Genomic DNA, 25,222 nt, shown 5'->3' with positions numbered 1-25,222 from the left:
TTTTACTCTGTCCTATTTTTTTTTATAGGGTAGCTATGAGTTGGAATAGACTTGACAGTAGCAGGTTTGGTGTTTTTTTTTAATTAGTTAACAAGTCAGGTCTTCAATTTTGATGATTTTGAAGAGAGCGAAGAATTAAAAGGTTAAGTACTCAAAAAGGATTTTGTTTTCTGATCATTAGAGTCGTAACATTTTTTCATGAAGAGAGATATTTAGATTTTGCCTTTTCTACTCTAAATGTTACAGTACAGTCCCTCCCTCTTCTGACTTTCCTTCTCCCAATCTCTTCCTGTAACTTTCACTGCATTCTCTGACATATTCTCCCACATATGTGTACACACACACACACACACACACACACACCCTTGTCCTCCCTGTGAAGCACCCTCTGTCTGCTCCTCTCCCTCCCTCCTGATCTTGAGAGCTCTCTCTCTGTCCTGATCCTGGAATCCTCATGCCCTCTCACCCCTACCCCCACCTCCCCAGGCTCTAGTTTTTGCTCTCTCTCTCGCTCTCTAAGAGCTCAGCTGATAACCAAAAGGTCAGTAGTTTGAGTCCACCAGCCACTTCTTGGAAACCCTGTGGGGCAGTTCTGCTCTCTCCTACGGGGTTGCTATGAGTCAGAATTGACTTGATGGCAATGAGTTTGGTTTTTTTTTTTGTTTGTTTCTCTCTGTAAACTTTGTAAATTGAATTTTCTTGCCTCCTTAATGAGTGACTCCCTTAATTATTAATATAAAAGGCAACATGCATATAAAGTTTAAAATCTCTGTTTAAAAAAAAAGTAGCTAGAGAATCTATGCTTTTACCGTATTATTCTGTCTCTAAAAAGGCAATTTCTAAAATTAATGCGTTAGCAGTAGAAACGCATAGTTTGTTCTTAGTATTATGGATGTTATAAAGCTCTATGGGATTATAATTAACAAATATATAGATTATTGTTCAGATTTAGATTTCAGTTTTGAGAACTGATTATGGTTTCAAGTAAACGTTTATCTTGATTACAAATATGGAAGCATTAGCTAAAGGTGGCTTGTCAGACTTGAAATCCAAGAATATGCCTTCAAGATTTTATTTATTCATTCATTCAGCAATCACTGGGTGCCTACTGTGTGCCAGGTACTATGCTAGAGGTACACTGGTGAATAAGACAGAGATTGAGCCATTAAAAGCTTCAAATCTATAGTATAAACAGGAGACTAGCTGTTGTTTTTTGCCAATTGCAGTAACACTGCTTTTTAAAACTAAATTTCCAGTTTCAGAATTCGGTTTACCATTTTGCTTTTCTTGCCTGTGAGTTTCAGTATAGTTTTGAAAGGGTGTTCCCTCTAAACAGGTGACTTTGGATTGCCATTTGAATATTGAGTCTGTTGTACGTACCTTGCCTTTTTTTTGCAGGAGCGGGGGGAGGTTTGCTTGTTTTTTTTATTGTTGTTGAATATACATAGCAGAACATACACTGACTTAACAATTTCTACATGTACAATTCTGTGACATTGATTATGTTCTTCAAGTTGTGCAACCATTTTCACCCTTTACTGAATTGTTCCTCCCCCATTAACATAAACTCGCTGTCCCCTAAGTTTCCTATTTACTCTTTTGAGTTGCTGTTGTCAGTTTGATCCCATAAAAACAGTTCTTAAAAGAGTACAAACTGTTGTTTGGTTTAAGAAAGACTTCTAGGGATATTTTTGGTTTAAGGTTTCAGTTTTAAAGATTATCTCAGAGTAGTAGTTTTGGGGGTCCATCCAGCTCCATGGCTCCAGAAAGCCTGGGTTCCATGGGAATTTAAAATTCTGTTCTGCATTTTATTTTTTTGGATCAGGATTCTCCCGTAGAATCTTTGATTAAAACATCCGGTAATGGTAGCCGAGCACCACTCAGTTTTTCTGCTCTCCTGGCAGAGGAAGCAGTTGTCCGTGGAGGCAGTTAGCCACACATTCTACTTCTTTTTCCTGTTCCTGACTCTCCTTCATCTGTTGCTCCAGGCGAATAGGGATCAATTGTTATACCTTGGATGACCACTTGCAAGCTTTTAATGTAATACAGTGAAGCAGGAGATAGAACAGAAGCACTGAACATGCTATTAAACCAGTTAACTGAAATGTCGCATGAAACCATATAGTCCAGTTTGACTCTGTGTTCTTTGTAAATCAATTTCAATGATAGTAATGGTTACCACATAATTACTTTATCATATGTGTCTGTTTTGCTAATTTGAGTTGTGTGAGGTCTCGGATTGTGTCTTATTTATCTTTGAAGCATAGATATATAGTGTAGCCCTGGTATCTGTCTAGCTTGTTTGAAATATTTATAGTTGCATTGTGGTATAATGGAAAGTATTAGACAGTTGAGTTTCTTCCTAACTTTGTCTTGTTCTGTGTATCACCATGAGTAAGTTCCTTATGCTTTCTGTCCTAAAATTTCCTCAAATCAAAAATGGGGAGAATAACCAACAGAATAATATCTAAAAATAAAGTGCCTAACTAGACTAACTTCCCTTTGCCAGTTTTGTATCGGCTGTGTAAAACAGAATGATCTAATTAAAAGAGGTTTAAACATTAAGGAAAATGTACTGACTCACCTGAAAAGAATTTCTAGGGCTAGTTAATTCAGTGGTTCAATAATATCATCAAGTTCTTCCCATCTTTCACTTCCCTCTATCTTCAGCATATGCCTTGGTCCTTTGACTAGCTCTCCTCAGGATTATAAATTGACCCTAAGCAGTTCCAGATATCATCCTTCTTCGGAAGCAGGGAGAGAACTTGTTTTACTGTTATCCTTTTTTTGTAGAGGCAGCACATCTCTTATTGGGCAAGACTAGGTACATACTTAATCCCACATCAATTACTGGCGGAGGAATGAATGAGTAGATTGGCTTAGATTAGTCAAAAATCATACCTTGGGACTAGGGAGAGAAAGAGCTAGAGCTTCTTTGAAAGTATATGATAGTCTAACACATCAAAAATCATGCAGTTATCCAGGAAAAGGGAAAGATGACTTTTGGATAGGTAACTAAAAGTCTCCGCCATGGTTGTTATAGAAAATTCGCAAATGAAATGATGAACAAATAAAAATGTTTAATGCCTACTTCCTATAATCAAGCATTTACCATGTGGGGACAGTCTCACACAGTGAAGGATTATCTCTCCCCAAATGCCAACAGTATCTTCATTGAGAAAGTACATATTCTGAAGAATTCTTCTATAGTAGCAATAGTAGTACATAGCAGAAGCAGCAGCTACCTTTTCTATTTTGAAAGCTACCTTTTCTATTTTGAAATAAAGTAAAATGCTAGCTTAGTATCTTTTTACTTTTGGGGCTTTGTAAAATTAAATAGAATCTGTCTAAACTGAACAGTTAGATTGATACATTTAACAAAAATGCAAATTATGTGTGTTTTTATTGTTTCTATTTTCAGTGAATGAGCTCATTCTCAAACAGAAGCAAAGATTTGAGGAAAAGAGGTTCAAATTGGACCACTCAGTGAGTAGCACCGTATGTTTCAACTCTTATTACTATTTTTAATAAATTTTATTTTCTTGTTTTTATTGGCTTAATATTAATTAGATGTCAAAGTTTAGTATATTATTGATTTCTTATAAAGGGGATTTGTTTAGAATTGTTCTATTCAAATATAGGACTTTTTAAACTGCACTGTCTGAAATACTTCATTAGAGTTATCTTTTGAAAAGTCTGATGGTGTTATATTGAGGCAGAATTGGCTTGTAATACATGGCATTTTGAGGATTATAAGGCAAGGTGAAAGAATGAGCAGATATTTTGGAAAAACCATTGAAAGATTTCAGAATAAGAGGATCAGGCCCAATTTATGGAGGCAAGTGAATTTAAATTCATACCTTACCAAGTAGAGCCATGATGTCGCAGTGGTTGAGAGCTCAGCTACTAACCAAAAGGTTGGCATTTGAAATTCACCAGGACTCCTTGGAAACCCTATGAGGCAGTTCTACTGTGTGCTATAGGGTGGCTGTGAATCGGAATTGACTCGATGGCAATGGCTTTGGGTTTTTTTTGAAAATATGACTACAGAAATAATTAAAGACCATTCAGTTGTTCTGAAATTTATACTTATAGAGATTCTAAGTTAACATTTGCCTTGAATAATACCTTTCGTACCTGTTGTCTAAATTCATTCAAGGGAGAAATAGTATCTAAATTATGTCTAGGAAGGCATTGGGAGTCAGAGGAGGAGGTTGCAATATTATATTTTTGATATCTTTGCAATAAACATATTAGGAAAAAGCAGTTAAACATTTGTTTTAGAGTCTCTGAAATAGCCTTCTTAGGAAGTTATTGTTTTTTTTCTTCATTTTTAGAATGGCCACAGATGGCAAATACTTCAGGATGTCTTGGGAACTGACCAAGATAACCTTGATTTGGCTAATGTCAACTTCATGCTGGAGTTACTAGTGCAGAAGAAGAAACAATTGGAAGCAGTAAGTGGCAGCTAAATTAAAACAAATTTGTTTTATATGGTGCTGTATTGCATTCAAAAAGATGTAGAAATGTTTAAAAATAATAGGGTAGTGTCACTTAATCCATCCGTTTTTCTCTGCAAGGAACATCTGCAAGGTATCACTTCTTATAGATTCACCTTTTTTAAAGTAGAAGAAAGAACAAATTCATTATTATATAACTTATTTGCAATGGCCAGTTTGTATTAACAACAGCTGATACTAATTAAGATTATGAGAAAGTACAGTTTTATTTTAATAGGGAATAGTTACATTTTTCATCTAATGAATGTCTTCCTTGCCATATCTGCCCCTCTTCACATAGGAGATTTGTAGGAGAAAATAGAGCAGGTGTCCACTGGTAGCAGTAGTAGTATTAAAGAACATTTAACAAGATATGAACTAGATCTTAATATATCTTATTTCATGCAATGGAGTTGTAAATAAATGTAAAATTGCATTTGTTTTATGTAAGTAAATGTAAAAAATGTAAAATGAGAGATTGCATATAATAGGAATTAAATATGATCTCTTAAAATCAGTATCTTAACATAAACGAATAGCTACCCTGACCTAGCTGAAACAAAAAAGGCATTTTTATTGAGAGGAAAAGGGAGTGAATAGATAACCAAGAAAAAAAAAAAAAAAAGCTGAATAACCAAAATATGGTATAAATGTAACCATGGCTTCTCTCAGGGACTGTAAGTAAATGAGATTGGGGTGGAGTGCTATTGGGGGTCCTTCTTTTGTGCCACATGCACCTGTCTCTGTGGGACAGCTCTGATTTTCTTTTCTCATAGATTTTATCACACAGTGGATAATGTAGATGTCTACATTTCTTCGTTTTTATTTATGATTCTGATAAAAGAAGAAAAAGAATGTTTCTTTCCAACTTCATTTTTAAAAATTTTGCTGATAGGCTGTGATTGATGGAGCTTGGATCTGAGTCTCACTGAGTGGGGTGGGAGTCTTTTGGTAGGAGAAGAGAGTATTTTGAGGTCAAGTTGACCAAAATGAATGTCTCCCATGGTTTGGTCTTTTTGGGGGGCAGGGTTAGGGGAATTTCTCCTATGGTTTTAACCATAGTTTTCTTTAACTGACCAGGTAAAATCCTTAGAACAGAGATTCTTAAAATGGGATCCATGGACCAGGTTTTTGGGTGGGGAAAGGTAGGTGTCTTTGAGTTCCTATGTATTCATTGATTGATTCATTTACTCTTTCAGCTAATACTTTTGGAACATCTACTGTGTGCCAGGGTTAAGGTTGTGGACAAGACAGACAAGGGTTCTGCTCTCATGAATATTACATCGTAGTGTGTGTGGTGGTGGTGGTGGTAGGGATTAAATCAATTAAGTAAATATTTTCACATTGTGATACATGATATACTTTTTGTAAAGATGATAGATTGAACATATGCAGTTACCTTGCTCCATTTTGAAAGCCTATGAAAATGACAATAAAGGGATTTTTTAAAAGGAAGGAAAATGGGAGAAGACCAAATGCATCAATATTTTGTAAGCTTATAAAGCAGATGGATGAAAGGTAATAAATAGGTAGGCAGATCTGAGAAAGCTGAATACTAAGCCAGCAGTGGGAGGAAAGCTGAGAACCAACTATATTATTTACAATGTGGAGCAAAGGCCCTAGAGTTGGGAGCATTATGTATCTCATACAGTAAAGGCTGAGAACTGAATGATTGGTTGGAGTCTTGTCTGGGGTACATTTGGAACCCCTTGTCTTTCTTGTGCAACTCGCAGCCAGTGATTCTCCCGTTTCTACCCCAGGAGAAACCTAGAGGGTTGTTTTCCGCCCCACCCCCGCCCGGAGTACGTAAAAGAGAGGTTCTTGGGCCATTGTACAACAGGCATATTTAAGGGTGAAAGATATATACCATACTGGAAAATAGATGAATTTACATACTGAATGTGAGAGCTTTTAATCTCTCCAGACTTGTACTGGAACTCTTGCACTGAGGCTCGTACCCACCAAGGAGCAAACCGGAAGAGTTGTCTTGGGGGCGGGGGGGGGAGTGTACAGCATAAGCGAAAACACCAAAAGATAGTCATATCGGGAGTTTCTAATGAATTGGTCCAGCCTTATTAACCTAGAGCAAAGCTTCTAGTAAATAAAGATCACTGATGGGCCCTGAGCTTCTAATCAGCTCTTTAAGTGTTTCATGCTTTCATGGCTAGATGGTTGAGGGAAGAAAATAGAAACAAAATCAACTTAGTGGAAAAAGATTATGTACAAAGAAGAAAATGTGAGTAAGTGAATAAATGCTATTAATATGCACAGATAAAATATATTTTATATATATTTTGCTTTACAGGAAAGTTTACAGAGCACATTAGTTTTTTATTAAACAGTTAGTACACAGATTGTTTTGTGACTTTGGTTTCCAACCCTGTGATGTGTCAAAACTCTCTCCTTCTCCACCCTGGGTTCCCTGTTTTCATTCGTCCAATTTTCCTGTCCCTTCCTGCCTTCTTGACTTTGCTTTTGGGCTGGTGTGTCCATTTAGTCTCATATACATGATTGAACTACAAAGAACATTCCTCATATGTGTTATTGTTGGCCCTATAAAAAAGACCTGTGTAATCTTTGGCTGAAGGGTGAACCTTGGGAGTGACTTCAGTACTGAGTTGAAAGAGTGCCAGGGGACAGATAAAATAACTTGATTCTATGAAAGAAGAACAAGATGTTGTATAAGAGGGCATTCAAAGACAATGTCTTTTGGAAAATAAAAATGATAGGAAAATGAAAAACTCAATATAAGGGTTGGAAATTAAAGTTGAGAGAAATCTGCCAGAAAGTAAAACAGAAAGAGTAGAAAGTCAAAGATATGGAAAAGAGAAAATGTAGGAAATTAAAAGTTAAATAAAAGAAATAAAAATAAAGACCCAGTATCCAAATAATAGGAATCCCAGGAAGAGAAACCTGAGAAAAAGAGAAGGAAGAAATCTTCAGATAAATAATAAATTTTTGAGAATGGAAGAATATGAGTTTCTAATTGAAAGGTCTGATCAAGAGCCTCTTACAAATAAGATGTCTGAGAATAGACAAACTAAAATATGTCTTGAAATTTCAGAGCACTAATGATGGTCCTCTAAGCTTCCACAAAGATAAAAAAAAAATAGATTATATACAAAGATTTAGGAATCAAGATGACATTTGAATTCTCAACACCCACACTGGAACTTAATGGACTGTTGCAAAGTCTACAAAGTTCTGAGGGAAATAATTTCCAGCCCAGATTTATATACCCAGCCAAACTCTTTAATAGGTACAAAAATAGACTAAAGTATTTCATATGTAACTCATTAAAAATTTTTACCTTATAGAAGCTACAGGAACATAAGCAACATTAAAATGAAGGAATAAACTAAGAAATACAGCATTATTGTTGTGTGCCATCCAGTCAATTCTGCCTCAACCTTCTGTGACAGAGTAGAACTGCCCCATGTGGTTTCCTAGGCTGTAAACCTTACGGGAGCAGATTGCCTGGCCTTTCCTTCGGTGGAACCTCAAACTGCTCACCTTTTGCTTAGCACCAACCTTTCGTTTAGCAGTGAAGTGCTTAACTGTTGTGCCACTAGGGCTTCTTCAGAAATACAGCAGGGGATTAGGGAATCCCAAGCAAAAAAAGAAGAAAAGGGAGTCTCCTGAATGATAATGAGGAGAGATCCTAAGACAACGAGAGCAGTTCTGTCACAGATCTAGAAAGTGTCCAGTAGTGGAGATTGGAGCATGTCAGGAAGTTTAAGAGCTTTCTTTCAGAAAATGATAAAATGTGTGATGATTTTGGACACATGGATAGGACTTTTAGCTACTGGGAGAAGTTTGGAGTTGAATACGTAAAAAACTAAATAAACAAACGGAAAAAAACAAGACAATTCTTAATTCCAGAAAAGGTGGTAGTGTACACAGACACAACTCTTCTACAGCAAACATGATTCCTGAAATGTTAAATGGAAAAAACAATCAACCTAGACTTCTGTATACAGGAAAGCTATCCTCAGATACGGAGAAGTATTATGCTCTGATAGGGGTTCCTGTTCTCTCGCAGATTTCTGATGCTGTGTTCTCATTTTTCCATTTCGGTGCATCAGTTTAGATTTATATTGAAATGTCTTTGAGTTCATTATTCCTTCCTCTCCTATGTCTAGTTGCTCTTAACTTGTTGAGAAACCACTGCAGAGTTCATTGTACTTGGAAAGATGAACTTAGGATGATTACACTAATAAGGGCTGAGTTATTCATTTGTAATGAAATATATAAAGGTCACTTAGACTAGATACTTACATAGGCTTGACCAGTGCATTTTCTCTCAGTTGGAAAGCTCCCTAGCATGCTAAATCATCAGAAGGATACCAAAGGGTGGAATTGAAACAAGAAGAATTAATTATACGATTCACATGTGTAATTGTATTAGTCTCTGATCAGGCAGTAAGTTGCTCTGGTCTCTGTAATACGAATAATTATATCCTACTTTTAGGATTAAAAAAAAATTAATTGCAGAGAAGGATAGGAAAATAAAGAGAAATAATGTTTTATAAAAATTTGGAGCATATTCCAGTTCAGTTGGCAGACATGCTCTGAATTAGAGACAATTGACTTTGAACTAAATGGGACAAAAGTGACAGAAACTTGCTGTCTCAAGGAGCACTGTCTCTTTTCACTCTGACTTCTTCTTAGCCCCAGTTTCCTCATCTGAAAATGAGAGAAGTAGGCTAAATGATCATTGTCATTTTTGAAAGTGACGACAGTTCTAAGAAGTGTTTAAAAAGTTAACTTCTTGGACTTCTATTTTTAGTAGTGGGTTAGATAACTTGAGATAACTTTCATGTGTGATTTCTGAGATTGTTCTAGAAGATTATACGCTAGACATTATTTTAACATAATTTACTCTTCCCATTTTTAAGTATTCTCTTTTTATTTCTTCACTCTTTTATGTAATTTTCTTTTATACTTACATATGAAATTATGGTTTGACATTTGTCTCCTTTCTTGAAACCATTCCTTTACAGAAGATTAAACTACAGAATGTGCCATAAACTGAATTCCTAGTATACTTAGTTGTCCCGGTTTCTCTTTGACCTGGAGACTTTGGGTGGCTTTTTAACCCCCTTCTGTGTTCAGATCAGTTGTATTCTTGTCCTGCTTACATGCTTTAGTTGATAGACTGAAATTAAGTATTCAAACTTTATATTTTAAAAATAGTACACCTCCTTTGCACATTAACTATATTTTTTATTAGCAGCCTTGGCAATATATGCTCTTTTATGTAAAGATGTGGTCTTTGCTCCTTAGCCAAATAATCAGTAGGCAGAGGTAATCAGTGAAAAGAAATCCCAAGGAAGATACAGATGATCTGGGATACTTTGTTATCACTGTTGGGACACAGAGCTCTTATGATTGTGTTCTGTGTGGCAGTTTAATTTACTTCTCAAGAAAGTGTCTAAGGTCTATAAATTCTGCTTTGCGATGCTAGAAAATTTCACTTTTGAAACTTCATGGTACTGTGTTTTATGAAGTCACTCAGATGTGAAATATTAATTCAGTTGTGTTTGTTAACTGGAATTTTCAGCTGAGATTTTAAGTTCTTATTTGTCTTCACCTGTACTTTTTTGCCTTGATTGAAAAATTCTATTGATCTATTATGCCTCTTATCCTTTAAAATGCAAAGATTCCCTCCTGTCCCCCAGGGGGTTGGACTCTGGGTGGGATGTTGGGTGGCCATGCTTTTTTGTAGTGATTTTTTTTTCAGTTTTTGACTGCCTTATCCTTATCCTGAATCCACTCAATGGCAGTGGGTTTTATCCGTATCATCTGGAGCGCTTACTAAGCATAGATTCCTAGAACCTTTCCTAGACCAATAGAGCCAGAATTTGTAAAATTTGGACCCAGTGTTTTTTTTTTAACAGTTGCCCCAGATAATTCTACTGCATAAAAAAAAAAAAAAAAATAGACAGATAAAAAGTTATTAACCTCTCTTATTTATTTGTTTGCTTGTTTGATTTGGTATTGTTACACTGGGCATTTTTTATTCTTCCTTTACGTATATATGTTCATAAAGTATCTCATTCATTTTTAGCATTTAATATCCTTTTTACATATATTTATCAGATTCACTTGGAATCCTTTGCCTCCTTATGTGAATTTTGAACAGTAAAATATGTATACGTATATTTTTATGTCTTGATATTCAGAAAATGTCAAAGCTAAAATTATCATTTATCTGTCTTGTTTCAGTTATCAATTTGGGTTACTTATTCTTTTTTTTTCCCCTCCCTTCAGCTGGATTATATGATTTTTTTGTGTTTTTAAATGTTTGATTTTGACTGAAATCTTTTACCAGAATAAATTCTCAAATCTGTGTGAGTAGGTAATAACCAGGAATAGTAAATTTGACTTTTGAAAACTGTGGATTTCTCTCTATTTATTATGCCTACCCCTGCAAATGAACTTCTTATAGGGAAAGCAACTTTAGTGTCTAGGAACTCTCTTGGTTCCACTATGATTTTTATCTTGATATTTTATTGGTTTGACTGGGGAAGACAAAGTTGAGAGTCATAACAGACTTTCCACTTCCCATAAATTGATTTTTCAGCATGGTAGATGAGGAATGCAATTTAGAACACCTGTTTTTAAAAATTAGTTTAAGGTAGTTTTGGGGAAAATGGCTTTCTTTTAAAACGGCTAGTTGGTAAATGGGAAAACTGACTAGATAGAAGTAATAGATTAAAGTTAAATGGATGCATAAAGTTGCTTTATACTAGCTATACTAAGGTTTTAAAGAAAACTTTGGAACCAGTTATATATTTTAAAAGAACAATTATAATTTTCTATTGTAGGAATCACATGCAGCCCAACTACAGATCCTTATGGAATTCCTCAAGGTTGCAAGAAGAAATAAGAGAGAGGTATATTATTTTGTGTGTTTTACATAATGTGTCATTTTTTATTATTAACTATTTCCATTTTGGAGCCATGGTGGTGCAGTAGTTAAGAGCTTAGCCATTAACCAAAAGGTTGGCAGTATGAATCCACCAGCCACTTCTTAGAAACCTTATGGGACAATGGGTTATTTTCATTTTGTGAAATCATTTCAGACTTAAAAAAAAAAAAAATAAACATTTAAAAAGCATTTGAATTTGCTGAATTTTAAAGCTTTATTTTAATTTCTCTTACCTTTACAATTGATACTTAAAAAAATTTTTTTGGTAGATGTGCTGAACAGTTTTCTGTAAGATAAAATACAGTGACATCTCTAAGCTATAAAAAAAAAAAAAAAGCTATAGAAGGTAGAAAATAGAATTATTAGATGGCAGACAACCCACCCTTCACCATGAAAAGAGAATTTTGGAAAATTAAAATAATAAAGCCTTAAGTAGAGCAGGAAACCCTGGTGGCGTAGTGGTTAAGTGCTATGGCTGCTAACCAAAAGATCGGCAGTTCGAATCTGCCAGGAGCTCCTTGGAAACTCTACGGGGCAGTTCTGCTCTGTCCTGTAGGGTCACTATGAGTCGGAATCGACTCGACGGCAGTGGGTTTGGTTTTTTGGTAAGTAGAGCAGGTTACATTTTTTATGAAAAAATTCATGTGGGGAAAAAATAAGTAAAAACGTAGAACTTGGACAGTCTGAAGTTACGCAGGATAGCTAAAAAACAATATATTTTAACATTTTTATAGCTGTAAAGTTCCTATTCATAGCTTATAAAATTCATCAGTCATTTCACAATTGTACAAAATATGGAAAAATCAAATAGGCAAATCCTGTACTGTGTATAACATGCTAAAATAATTAATAATTAAATTTGAAGCTCTTTTTATCTTTAAATTCCTAACTCTCTAAAATGTCTGATATTTGTATTTTATGAATTGTCTAATTAGGATACTTTTTTTAAAAATAATTTTTATTGTGCTTTAAGTGAAAGTTTACAAATCAAGTCAGTCTCTCACATATAAACTTATATACACCTTACTACATCCTCCCATTTGCTCTCGCCCTAATAAGTCAGCCCTCTCCTTCCTTCCAGCCTCTCCTTTCGTGACCGTTTTGCCAGTTTCTAACCCCCTCTACCCTACCATCTCCCCTCTAGACAGGAGATGCCAGCACAGTCTCAAGTGTCCACCTGATACAAGTACCTCACTCTTCATCAACATCTCTCTCCAACCCATTGTCCAGTCCAATCCGTGTCTGATGAGTTGTCTTCTGGAATGGTTCCTGTCCTGGGCCAACAGAAGGTTTGGGGACCATGACTGCCAGGATTCTTCTAGTCTCAGTCAGACCATTAAGTCTGGTCTTTTTGTGGGAATTTGGGGGTCTGCATCCCACTGTTCTCCTGCTCCCTCAGGGGTTCTCTGGCGTGTTCCCTGTCAGGGCAGTCATCAGTTGTGCAGGGCCCCATCTAGTTCTTATGGTCTCAGGATGATGTAAGTCTCTAGTTGGGCTCATAATTACCTTGTGACCTTGGTGTTCTTCATTCTCCTTTGATCCAGGTGGGTTGAGACCAATTGATGCATCTTAGATGGCCGCTTGTTAGCATTTAAGACCGCATACGCCACACTTCAAAGTGGGATGCAGAATGTTTTCTTAATAGAATTTATTTTGCCAGTTCACTTAGATGTCCCCTGAAGCTATAGTCCCCAAACCCCTGCCCTTGCCCCGCTGATCTTCGAAGCATTCAGTTTATTCAGGAAACTTCTTTGCTTTTGGTCCAGTCCAGTTGAGCTGACCTTCTCTGTATTGAGTGTTATCCTTCCCTTCACCTAAAGTAGTTCTTATCTACTGTCTAATCTACTGTCTAAAAGTAAATAACCCTCCCTCCGTCCCCCTTCTCGTAACCACAAAAGAATGTTTTTTTTTTCAGTTTAAACTATTTCTCAAGATCTTCTAGTAGTGGTCTTACACAATATTTGTCCTTTTGCATCTGACGAATTTCACTCAGCATAATGCCTTCCAGGTTCTTCCATGTTATGAAATGTTTCAGATTCCTCACTGTTCTTTATCGATGCGTAGTATTCCGTTGTGTGAATATACCATAATTTATTTATCCATTCATAACTAGGATACTTTTTATGCCTTCCAAAACCAAAACCAAACCCAGTGCCATCAAGTCAATTCTGACTCATTGTGACCCTATAGGACAGAGTAGAACTGCCCCATAGAGTTTCGAAGGAGCACCAGGTGGATTCAAACTGCGGACCCTTTGGTTAGCAGCCATAGCACTTAACCACTATGCCACCAGTGTTTCCTTTTATGCCTTAAAAAAAGAAAAAAGTACAACCATAAAAAAGAATATATAATTAAGTAATGGTGTGATGTTTTTATTTTGATCAAGTATTTTATCATATGGTGCCAGAACTTAATCTTAATATGATATTTCCCCTTCTTTTGATTATTATGTCCTGTTTTTTGTTTTTTTCCTGACTTTATATTAGGTTAGAAATTTCTGGATTATGCTAGTGTTGAGAACTAAACAGTCATTATATGACTTTTGATTAAACTTTTTTTTATTCTTCATTTTTACTGAGTTAACAGTTGTGATTTTAATATTCTTCATCAACAAAAGCATAATTTTCATTATAAGTTTAAGACTTAATCTGTGTTTTTTTTTTTTTGACTGGGAGAGGAGGTAACGTCCAGTCATTTATTTGTCTGAATGCCCTGTCACACAGCACTTAGAATTCTTTAAACAGGAGAATCACCTGGTAATCTTGTGAAAATGCAGGTTCTGATTAAGTGGCCTTGTGCTGAGCCCAGGTGATATTAATGCTCCCAGTCCTTAGATGACGCTTGGAGTAGCAAGACTAAACGCTTGGAGTAGCAAGACTAAAGATTTTATAATATTTGGAAATGAAAATTATTAATGTTACACATTCACTCTTACCATTTTTTAGTGTGGAAAACTGTCTAGAAAAGTGGTAACTTTTCATATTCCTTACACACCCTTTTTTGCTTTAAGCGCAACATGTGAAATTGTGTTGCAATAGTTTTATGTTTCTTTTTGCCTTAGACTTGGGCTTATTGAGAGTGAAAGTGAGACTCAGTCCATAGGAAAATACTTGATAATGAATGATTAAATGAATTAATGAAGTCAGCAGTGCAAGCATGAGGCTACCTGGGGATTAAATGAAATGTCTACGTCTTTATCTGTGTCCTGAAATATTTAAGGTTTCCATTAGCCACTGAGGTTTTTTTGGGTATTAATCGCTGCCTCTCTGGGGGTCCACTGATGCCTACAACAAATTGTTAGACATGAAATTATCTCAGGTTGTAAGGATACAGCATATAACCGTAAAAAACAGTGAAGGATCTCAGATTTTTACCCTTTTAGCAATTTAACCTTTCAGGAGGTAGCATATGATGAAAAAACCTACTGAAGGAAGAAGTCCAAGTTGCACTGAAGGCATTGGTGAAAAACAAGGCTCCAGGAATTGACGAAATATCATTTGAGATGTTTCAGCAGGTGGATGCAGTGCTGGAAGTGCTAACTTGTCTGTGCCAAGAAATTTGGAAGACATACCTGGCCAGCCGACTGGAAGAGATCCATATCAGTGCCCATTCCAAAGAAAGGTGATCCAGCAGGATATGGAAATTACGGAACAGTATCATTAATATCACACACAAGTGAAATTTTACTGAAGATCATTCAAAAGTAGTTGCAGCAGTACCTTGACAGGGAATTGCCAGAGATTCATGCTGGATTCCGAAGAGAACATAGAACCAGGGAATCATTGCTGATGTTAGATGGATCTTGGCTGAAAGCAGAGAATATCAGAAATATATTTACCTGTCTTTTATTGACTGTACTCAGGCATTTGACTGTGTGGATCATAATAAATTATGGATAGCATTGTAGAGAATGGGAATTCTGGAACACTTAATTGTACTCATTAGGAATCTGTACATGGATCAAGAGGTAGGCTTTCGAATAGAACAAGGGGATACCACGTAGTTTAAAGTCAGGAAAGGTGTGCATCAGGGTTGTATCCTTTCACCATACCTATTCAGTCTGTATGCTAAGCAAAGAATCCGAGAAGCTGGACAATATGAAGAAGAACGGGGCATCAGGATTGGAGGAAGACTCATGAACAACCTACGTTATGCAGATGACACAGCCTTACTTGCTGAAAGTGAAGAGGACTTGAAGCACTTACTGATGAAGATCAAAGATCACAGCCTTCAGTATGGATTACACCTCAACATAAAACAAAAATCCTCACAACTGGACCAATAAGCAACATCATGATAAATGGAGAAAAGATTGAGGTTGTAAAGGATTTCATTTTACTTGCATCCACAGTCAACAGCCATTGCAGCAGCAGTCAAGAAATGCAATGACACGTTGTTTTGGGCAAATCTGCTGCAAAAGACGTCTTTGAAGTGTTGAAAAGCAAAGATGTCACTTAAAGGACTAAGTTTTGCTTAACCCAAGCCATGGTGTTCTCATTCGGCTTATATGCATGTGAAAGCTGGACAGTGAATAAGAAAGACCAAAGAAGAATTGATGCCTTTGAATTATGGCGTTGGCGAAGAATATTGAATATACCATGGACTGCCAGAAGAACGAACAAATCTGTCTTGGAAGAAGTACAGCCGGAATGCTCCTTAGAAGCAAGGATGGCGAGACTTCGTCTCACATACTTTGGACATGTTGTCAGGAGAGACCAGTCCCTGGAGAAGGACATCGTGCTTGGTAAAGTAGAGGGTCAGCAAAAAAGAGGAAAGCCCTTAACGAGATGGATTAACACAGTGGGTGCAACAGTGGGCTCAAGCGTAGTAACAATTGGGAGGATGGCACAGAACCAGGCAGTGTTTTGTTCTGTTGTATATAGGGTCGCTATGAGTGAGAACCTACTGGATGGCACCTAACAACAATAGCAGTAAGTTAACAGGTCTGTCCTGCCACCGTTGCATACATGCTGGCAGAAGACATGAGACTCCCATGTCAGAAATAAAGGATATTGTTATTATGGCACAGCTGACAGCATCAATTCAACGGACATTTGTATTAGTTCCCCTTGCCAGTCAGATTCCAAGGGGGTGATGTGGACCTGGGTAGATGCTACGTGCACAGTGAATTTCTGACACAGCTGAGAAATCCTGATCTTAGGAAACCTTGATCTTTTAAAGGGGGCTGCTAGCAAAACTGTCCAAAATAATGCCTGTTATTTTTATTATACCGGTCAGAAGGCAATTCTGCCCTCTTTGTCTTGCCAGGCTGTTTGCTATACAGACATCCTTCAAAAGATAATCTGGAACGAAATCTATCACAAGATGTACGGAAGCCTGAGTGATCAGTGGAGAATTGCTTCTCAACAGTAGCTCTCTCTTATCGTCTAATTTGGCCCGTCTCTGATACAGTGACTGGTGCCCTCCAAGTACACCTTCTAGCATACTGCCGTTGATTGCATAGTATCAGTGTTTCTATATTTTTGTTATTAAACTCTTGAGTGAATTATGCTGTATTGTTTTCAGCTTGACTTTCTTGAATCTAGTATAATTCTTTTGATTTTGCTCCTTGGATCACGTTTTCTTATAGTATGCAATTTAACCAAGAAACATACTAGTTCCAAATACTTCTGGATGTTGATGCCTCTTGCATGTATTATATACACTGTCATTAACATGTTTTTATTGTACCCATGATTGAGTGGCATTATTTGACTATTTCAGTTTTAATTACAGAGGGACTTTGTGCAGCTAGGTTAGCAAACTTTTAACACATGTAAACATTTGAACTATTTATCCATTACACTGTCCTGTACGGTCATTATGGGAGACCTGGCAGCGCAGTGGTTAAGAGCTTGGCTGCGAACCAAAAGGTTGGCAGTTCAGATCCACCAGCATCTCCTTGGAAACCCTATGGGGCAGTTCTGCTGTGTCCCATAGGGTCATTATGAGTTAGAATCAACTTGACGGTAATGGTTTGGTTTGGTTTTAGGTTAAGTTTCATAAATTTCTCTCTGACTGGAATTGGGTACAGTAGTGATTTGTAATCTATAATAGGCTTTAGTTTAGGAAATGTGAATGATTAATACTTCATGGTTTGCCGCAGACAGAATGAAGCGAGTAGTTATATGTTCTTGCATATATTGCAAAGTATGTTTGCATATTCGATATTAAAAATGAATATAGTTGTTAAAGATCTCATTTCCTTGAACTCATTTAAGTAAAATACAGAATATCCGGGAGAAAGAGTGCTGCTTTTCAATTTGTTTACCTAAGAGTAACATCCAGACTTTAAAAATTAACTTTGTGAATTCATAATTAACTCTTAACTGGGATTATGATGAGTCTTAGACGTTGATATACTGGTTTAAAAAGTTAAATCTGCTTTTCAGATTTAATTTACTTATTACTCCAGTGTTGCATCTGGCTAGTACTTTAGGACTATTAGAATTCTACAGTTATTTTTCATTTTTGATTTATTTTTCCCTGTTGACTCTCTAATGAAGTGTATGTGTCTGGCATATAGGCATTTTCATTAGTAACCTATTGCTGTGAAATAAATTACCCTGAGACTTAAAAACACCAAACATTTGATATCTCAGTTTCTGTGGGTCAGGAATCTTGTAACAATACAGCTGGGAGCCTTCTCAGGGTTTTTGATGAGGCTGCAATAAAGGAGTTGGCCTGGGCCTCAGTCATCTCAAGATTTAACTGGGGTAGGAACCCTTCTATGCTCACTCATTGACCGTTGGATGGAATTAGGAGTTTCTTGCCACGTGGACCTCTCCATAGATAGGTCGCAAGCAGCTGGCTTAGAGAGCAAAGGAGGGTGTCGAAGACAAAAATCATAGACGTTTTATAATTTAATCTTGAGAGTGACGTTTCAACACTTTTTCTGTTTGTTGGAAGCAAATCATTTGGCCTAGCCCACGCTCAAGAAAAGGAATTACACAGGAATGTGAATACCAGGAGGTGGGGATCTTTGGAGGCCATCTTAGAGGCTGCCTGGCATACCATTTAGCAGCCCTGGTGGTACAGTTAAGTGCTCAGCTGCTAACCTAAAGGTTGGTAGTTTGAACAGATCGGCTGCTCTGCAGGAGAAAGATGTGACAGTCTGCTTCTGCGAAGATTACAGCCTTGGAAATCCTTTGGGGACGTTCTACCCTGTCTTAATAGGGACTTTGTCAGTCAAAATCGACCCCACTGCAACTGCTTACCATACCATTTAATAAATACAGTATTGAAATGAACATGTTAGTCTTCTGTCATGGTCTGATTGAACAAAAGAGCTTTGGGTTCCCTGTAAAAACCAATATTTCATTCTATTATGTTTGATTTAATTTTGAAATCACTCCTGGACATTTTTGGTACCTGTTTTATTTATTGTAATAGGAAAGTTATGATGAGCCTTGGTTTTCTTTCAGTTTTGTTTGGAATTTTAATAAGTGGAATATTACAAGATTTTTTAATATGAAAAGCATAGAAAAATACTTGAAACAAATATACGGTTTAAGGAATTATAGTGGAGTGACCATCCAGGTAACCACCATTCTCATTAAGAATAGAATATTGCTAGGGCTCCTAAAGTTCCCTGCTTACCCCCTCCAGATAAAAGCCTCCTTCCTTGCCTCTTAGGTGATCATCATCCTGATAGTTATCATAATCATTTCCTTGCTTTTCTTTATTGTTTTGCTACCTAAGTATTTACAGATCTTTTTTTTTGCTTGTTTGTTTTTTGGGCTTTATATAAGTGTCCTTGTGCCATGTGCTTTTATTCCTGTCCTTTTTGTGTCCATGTTAAGATCCACCCACATTGTTTGCATGGCTGTAGTTTGTTAATTTTTGTTGCTGTATCGTATTCCGTTATATGAATGTACACCATTTTTGTTGTTGATGAACATTTGGATTGTTTTCAGTTTTGGATTATTTACAACAATGCTACTATTGTTCTTATGGGGCCCTAGTGGCACAGTGTATGTTATTATAAACCTCAGGTGTGTGTCTATAATTGGAATTAATGAGTCCCAGGGCCCCAGGGTATGTATAGCTTCAAATTTTATAATTTCATACTTTTCCTAAGCAGTTACATTATTTACTTCTACTTTTTTTTTTACCGGCAGTACTAGTGTTCCTATTGCACTCTGTTACCAGTATGTAGTATCAATAGACTTTTCTTCCAGTTTTGCCAGCCTTAGGGTACGTATTGCTATCTCATTGTGGTTTTAATTTGCATTTCTCTGATGACTAATGGGGTTGAGCACTTATTACTATGTTTATTGGCCATCCGAGTATAATTTTTTTGTGAAGTACGTATTTCAGGCTTTTGCACATTTTTCTGTTTGGTTGATTTTGTTAATAATTTGTTGTTTATATTCTAGATATAAATCCTGCAAATATTCTTCCTGTTATAATTAGTGTCTTTTGTGTCAGATTAAGAAATCCTCTCCATCCTGAGGTCATGAAGACATTTTCCTATACTAGCTACTAGAAACTTTATTCTTTTATCTTTCACATTTAGGTTTACAGTATACTTGGGAATTTATTTTGTATATAATCTGAGGTATAGGGATCTTTTCATATGGGTATTCAGTTGTCCAAGCATCCCTTATTAAAAAGTCCATCTTTTGCTCATTGCCCTGATGTGCTACCTTTGTCATGCATCCATTTTTCATATATACGTGGGTCTATTTCTAGACTCTCTCTTATGCTCTGCTGGACTGTTTTGTCTCTCCTTGTAACAACGCAGCATTGTATTAAGTACTAAAGCTTTAAAGTAAGTTACTGTTCTTAAGGAAAGTTTCTTCTACTCATGGCTTTTTGTATTTTTATGTAAATTTCAGAATCAGCTGCTACATTTCCACTGTAAATCTGCTGTGATTTTTACTGAGATTACTTTGACTCTACAGATAAATTTAGGAGAATACATTTTTACAATACTGACTTTTCTAATCCATGAACATGGTATTTCTCTCTATATATTTAGGTTTTTAAAAATGTTCCTTAATTTTTAAAAATATTTTTCTGTGTATCATTCTTAAGCATCTTAATTTTAGATTTATTCTTAGCTCTTAGTAATTTTCTATGCTGTTATAAATGATGTCTCTGTCTTTAATTTTGGCTTCTTACTGTTTGTTGCTGGTATAGAAAATAGTTGATTTTTTTTATGTGAAGATTTTTTTTTTTTTTTTTGATATCCAGCAACCTTGTTAAACTCTCATTAATTCTAATAATTTATTTGTAGACTCATTTCTGTTTTCTGTGTTCACATCACCATCTGCAAATAATAACAGCTTAGTTTCTTAAACCTTTATGATCCTTATATCTTTTATTTATTTTTCTTGTCTTACTCTACTGGCTAGGATTTCCGGTACAATGATGAATAGAAGTGGTGATAGCGGGGCATCCTAGTCTTGATGCTGATCTCAAAGGGAAAGCTTTCGACGTGTCACCATTAGGTATGATGTTTTCTGTAGGTTTTTTTAGGTACCTTTTGTTGTTTGCAGAAGTAAATTTTTTTCTCCTGATTTCCCAAGAGGATTTCTTTTTGTTTAATCCTGAATGAAGATTGAGCATTCTCCAGAATTTTGGGACATATGAGATGATAAGATTTTTCTTTTTCATTCAGTTAACATGAATAATTACATTGGTTTAACATTAGAAAGTCAATCAGCTCTGTACCTAGGATGACCACCCATCCTGATTTGCCCAGCAGTGTCCTAGTGTTAGCACTGGAAGTCCTCTCTCCCAGGGAACTCCACCAGGATGGTTGGTCACCATGCTTGCATCACTTGTATAAACCATACTTGATCATGATATAGTATCCTCTTCTGTGTTGCTGGGTTTGGTTTGCTAATGTTTTGTTAAGGATTTTTACATCTGTGTTCGTGAGATTTTCTATAATTTTTTTCTTTCACTGATCTTGTGCTGCTTTGCTGTGAAGACTATATTATGTTAGCTTTTTCAAATGAGTTGGACAGTGTATCATCTTTTTCTGTTCTCTGGAAGAGTTTGTGTAGTCATTTTGGCTGGGCGTTTAAAGATTGTTCTAGAGAAGCTAGCTGGACTTGTGGTTTGTTTGCAAAAAGTTTTAACTTAGTAACTTGAACAGTTATGCATATTCAGGTTTTTGTTTTTAATATTACTTTTTTTTTGTTCTTTTTCTAGGAGTTGTCTATATCAGCCAGCCCCTTCAATTTTTAATGCCCCTCTGGGATTTTCATAGTGGTGGCTTATCTTTTGTTCTTGACACTGCTTATTGCTGTGACTTTTTTTTTTTTTCCTTGATCAATTCTTACTAGGAATGTGCCTGTTTTATGAGTCTTGTCTAGCAGCTGACTTTTGGCTTTGTTGATCCTCTCTGTTGTATGCTTGGTTTCCATTTTATTAGTTTATGCTCTTTATTATTTCTACCCTTCTGCTTTTTTTGCTTTTGTTTTCTAATTTGTGAACCTTGATGCAAATATTATATAATTCATACTGTTTTTTTCAAGTGCTGTTCTGCCCAATGTTTAGCAAAATGCCTAGGATTGGTAAAGATTTGAGTGAATAAATTGTCAGTTAGATTATCGATTATACATATATTGCCACAGAAAAGAAGGTGCTAATGCTATAAACCTAAGAAAAACCATTCACCCTTACCAGTCATTAAAGAAATGTAGGTTAAAACAGTTAGGTGGTGTTTTCAAGGGGTAGTATTGCATGGTGGTTAATAGCATGAATTCTGGAGCAAGAAAGCTGCCTTGATTTGAATTCTCATTCTGCCACTTACTAGCTGAATGACCTTGTGAAAGTCATTTTAACCCTTCTGTGCCTCATTTTCCTAGTATGTAATAGTACCTATTTCATATCTGCCAATAAGCATTATATATGTATACATTGGAAACCCTGGTGGCATAGTGGTTAAGTGCTACGGCTGCTAACCTAAAGGTCGGCAGTTCAGATCCACCAGGCGCTCCTTGGAAACTCTATGAGGCAGTTCTACTCTGTCCTGTAGGGTCACTATGAGTCGGAATCGACTCGATGCCAGTGGATTTGGTTTCAACGGGTATGTATACATTGCTCTTGTTTTAAATTTTAAAAATTGGTTCAGCATATCTGGTTAGAGTACTATAGTCATTTATGCATTCTGGTAATGGAAATTTAAATGGTGTAGTGTTTCTGGAAAGCAATTTTGTGTTATATAGTGAGGGCTTTGTAGCTCTTTATTTCTTTTGATTGAATAATTCCATTTTTAATAACCTCTTAATAAAATCTGAAGTGCAGACTGATTTATTCCAGAATCACTGATGATAATTTAGAAACAACTTAAATCTCCAATAAGAGGGGAGTGGGTAAATAAATTGTTGAATGTTAGTCATCATTTAAAATGTCTGCATTTAAATGGCATGGAAAGTGATTATGATGCAATAGGCAAAATATAAAATATAAAAGATCTTACATATATTTTTAAAATTCATAAGAAAATATTGAGATGCTAATTGTGATTGTTTTTTATTAAATCTCACAGGATTTAATCTCTGTGAAACTATTTTTCATTTAAAAAATGAGAGTAGCAGCTGGAATGCTAATATTTTTTGTTTTTGAGAATTAAATAAAGTGATGTAGAAGTTCTTTGGATACCATGTGTTTTTATTAAGTCACTTCTTGTCATTATTGTTCATGTTTCATGTTTTTATTATAAAATCAGTACCTGTTACAATAAGGAAATACAATATTGTGCTCCCCTAAAGAGCAGAGCTCCACATTTGCATTTTTGACACCGGACCTTCTAGTGGTTTTTGCCTGTGGGTTTTCATTCTCACAGTTTACCATTAGTACCCCATTTTCTAGAAATTGTTTTCCAATGTAAAGTTATTTTATGATTGTGATGGTGCTAGTGTGGTTTGGTTTAGGCTTTTTTTTTCTCTTTTAACTACAGCAACTGGAACAGATCCAGAAGGAGTTAAGTGTCCTGGAAGAGGATATTAAAAGAGTGGAAGTAAGAAATCAAGACGTTCTTGAATCTCTAGCAGTTTTTCATTTTGTTGAAATTGTCACCTTTCCTTTAAGTTGCATTAAATTTATGGGATTCACCTTGGTTCTGAAGACTAACAGATGTTACTTTAATTTTAATTGAGAGTGCCTTTTTGTACAAGAAGCATTCTGAACACTTTCTTGATAGTAAAATGTAATTAATTTGTCTTCATAGTGTTTTTGACTAGATTAAAAAAAATAACTTTTTTTTTTTGGCGTGCCATGATATTAACTCAAATCAACTCCTACAAAACCTACAGTTATTACCATTAACATGATTTGTGACTATTCCATTTTTTTATTAAGTAGTTTTTACCTATCTGTGCATTAATAAGTGGTAAGATAAATTTAAAAAGATGTATGAGAATATGTTAGCAATGTTCTTGTAGTTTGTAGTATAATATAGTTTACTTACAGACATTCATGGGAGGATCTTTGGGAAGCTCACAAGATATTATGACATGAATTTAGTGCCTTCAGCTACATTTAAATTTAATGTGTCTTTTTAATTATTCACGTTAGAATTTTTGCTTACTGATATGTAGAACATGTTAAGTGATGTTGTATTTTATATGTAGTGGGAGTTCAGTATCCCGTTGGCATTCCTAACTTCGTTACTGCTGTGTTTATGTCACTTGCTTGGCGATATGATTGAGCTGACTTTGGATTAGTCAGAAATAATTCTCCCTGATGAAGCATCCTTGGTAGTATTTTCAAAATTTGCTGTGTTTCTGTTACTCAAAATGTAGTTCATATAAAAAGAGGTTAGGTTGTCAGTATGATTTGGAGGCATAATTTATGCAATAATAGTTTATTAGGAGGGCTTTTTTGGGGTTAATAACCAAAAATTAGAATTTAAGTTATTATTAAGTAAAGTTTATATTTGAATCAGAGGAGTGTTACTTTTCTTTGTGTTTGTAAAGCATATTTTTAAGGTAGAGACTGACATGCCCTATTTTTTTTTCCTTGTATTTTAAAGAGTTGTACAGGATGATCCATTTGCCATTCTGTCATATTTATCTTAATACTTAATAATAACTGTTCTGGATTAGTGATAAGACAAAAAAAAAAAAAAGCCATGGCTAGCTTTAATTTTCTAGCTTTGTAGTCCACTGTTCATACAGACTACTGTGCACCTCACTTAAAATATTTACTTTTCGTTTGTCTTTTTCTGCATTTGGTGGATTCATTAGTGATGAACGACATTTATTAAATAACTTCTAGAGACATGGAGTAAGAATTTGTATGATGCAAAAGTCTTGTCTGTTAACATTTCCGATATCTGTTCTTTTGTACTCTATAGAGAGGAAGACTTGAGAAATTTGAGTGTTGAAACAAAAAGGAATTGATGAAAACTTCTTTTTGAGGTACATAGCTTCTGCTTGGAGTATCTTCTATAACTCAAAGTATTTGTGCTTTCAGGAAATGAGCGGTTTATACTCTCCTGTCAGTGAGGATAGCACAGTGCCTCAATTTGAAGCTCCCTCTCCATCGCACAGGTACAAAGCTTCAAACTTGTAATTGCTAAGGATTTATGTTATGAAGTGCACATATGCTGCTCTTCTTTAGGAGCTTTTTCCATGCAATGTACAAAACCCCAGAGAAATTACTTTTGATCATGACCTAGAAATGAGATTAGATGGTCCATCTGTTTTTTTAATGCTTTGAGTTTTCATATCAGGAGCAGTTAGTAGAATATTAGGAATTCACAGTTGGATTAAAATTACATGAATTTCTTGAAATAATGGTAGATTTATCTTGTGGATTAAAGTCAGAT

The 25,222-nt window shown here is 35.7% G+C and overlaps 1 protein-coding gene across 3 annotated transcripts in view; it reads left to right on the top strand.

The window, feature by feature from the left end:
• COP1 (COP1 E3 ubiquitin ligase) overlaps positions 1-25,222 on the top strand; it is a 251,614-nt gene that overhangs the window by 27,521 nt on the left and 198,871 nt on the right. The window contains exons 4-8 of one of the 3 annotated variants that reach the window (XM_049868583.1): positions 3,422-3,486; positions 4,338-4,457; positions 11,330-11,398; positions 23,351-23,410; positions 24,868-24,944. In XM_049868583.1, coding sequence (XP_049724540.1) covers positions 3,422-3,486; positions 4,338-4,457; positions 11,330-11,398; positions 23,351-23,410; positions 24,868-24,944 — 391 coding nt within the window. Of the gene's footprint in view, positions 1-3,421; positions 3,499-4,337; positions 4,458-5,579; positions 5,645-11,329; positions 11,399-23,350; positions 23,411-24,867; positions 24,945-25,222 lie in introns of all 3 variants that reach the window. The other 2 variants (XM_049868582.1, XM_049868584.1) reach the window with 2 other exon arrangements.

This window comes from Elephas maximus, chromosome 24 (genome assembly GCF_024166365.1).
Source record: "Elephas maximus indicus isolate mEleMax1 chromosome 24, mEleMax1 primary haplotype, whole genome shotgun sequence".
In the NCBI taxonomy this organism is placed as follows: Eukaryota; Metazoa; Chordata; class Mammalia; order Proboscidea; family Elephantidae; genus Elephas; species Elephas maximus.
The sequence above is the reverse complement of the archived record's forward strand: the minus strand, read 5'-3'. Positions and strand labels throughout refer to the sequence as shown.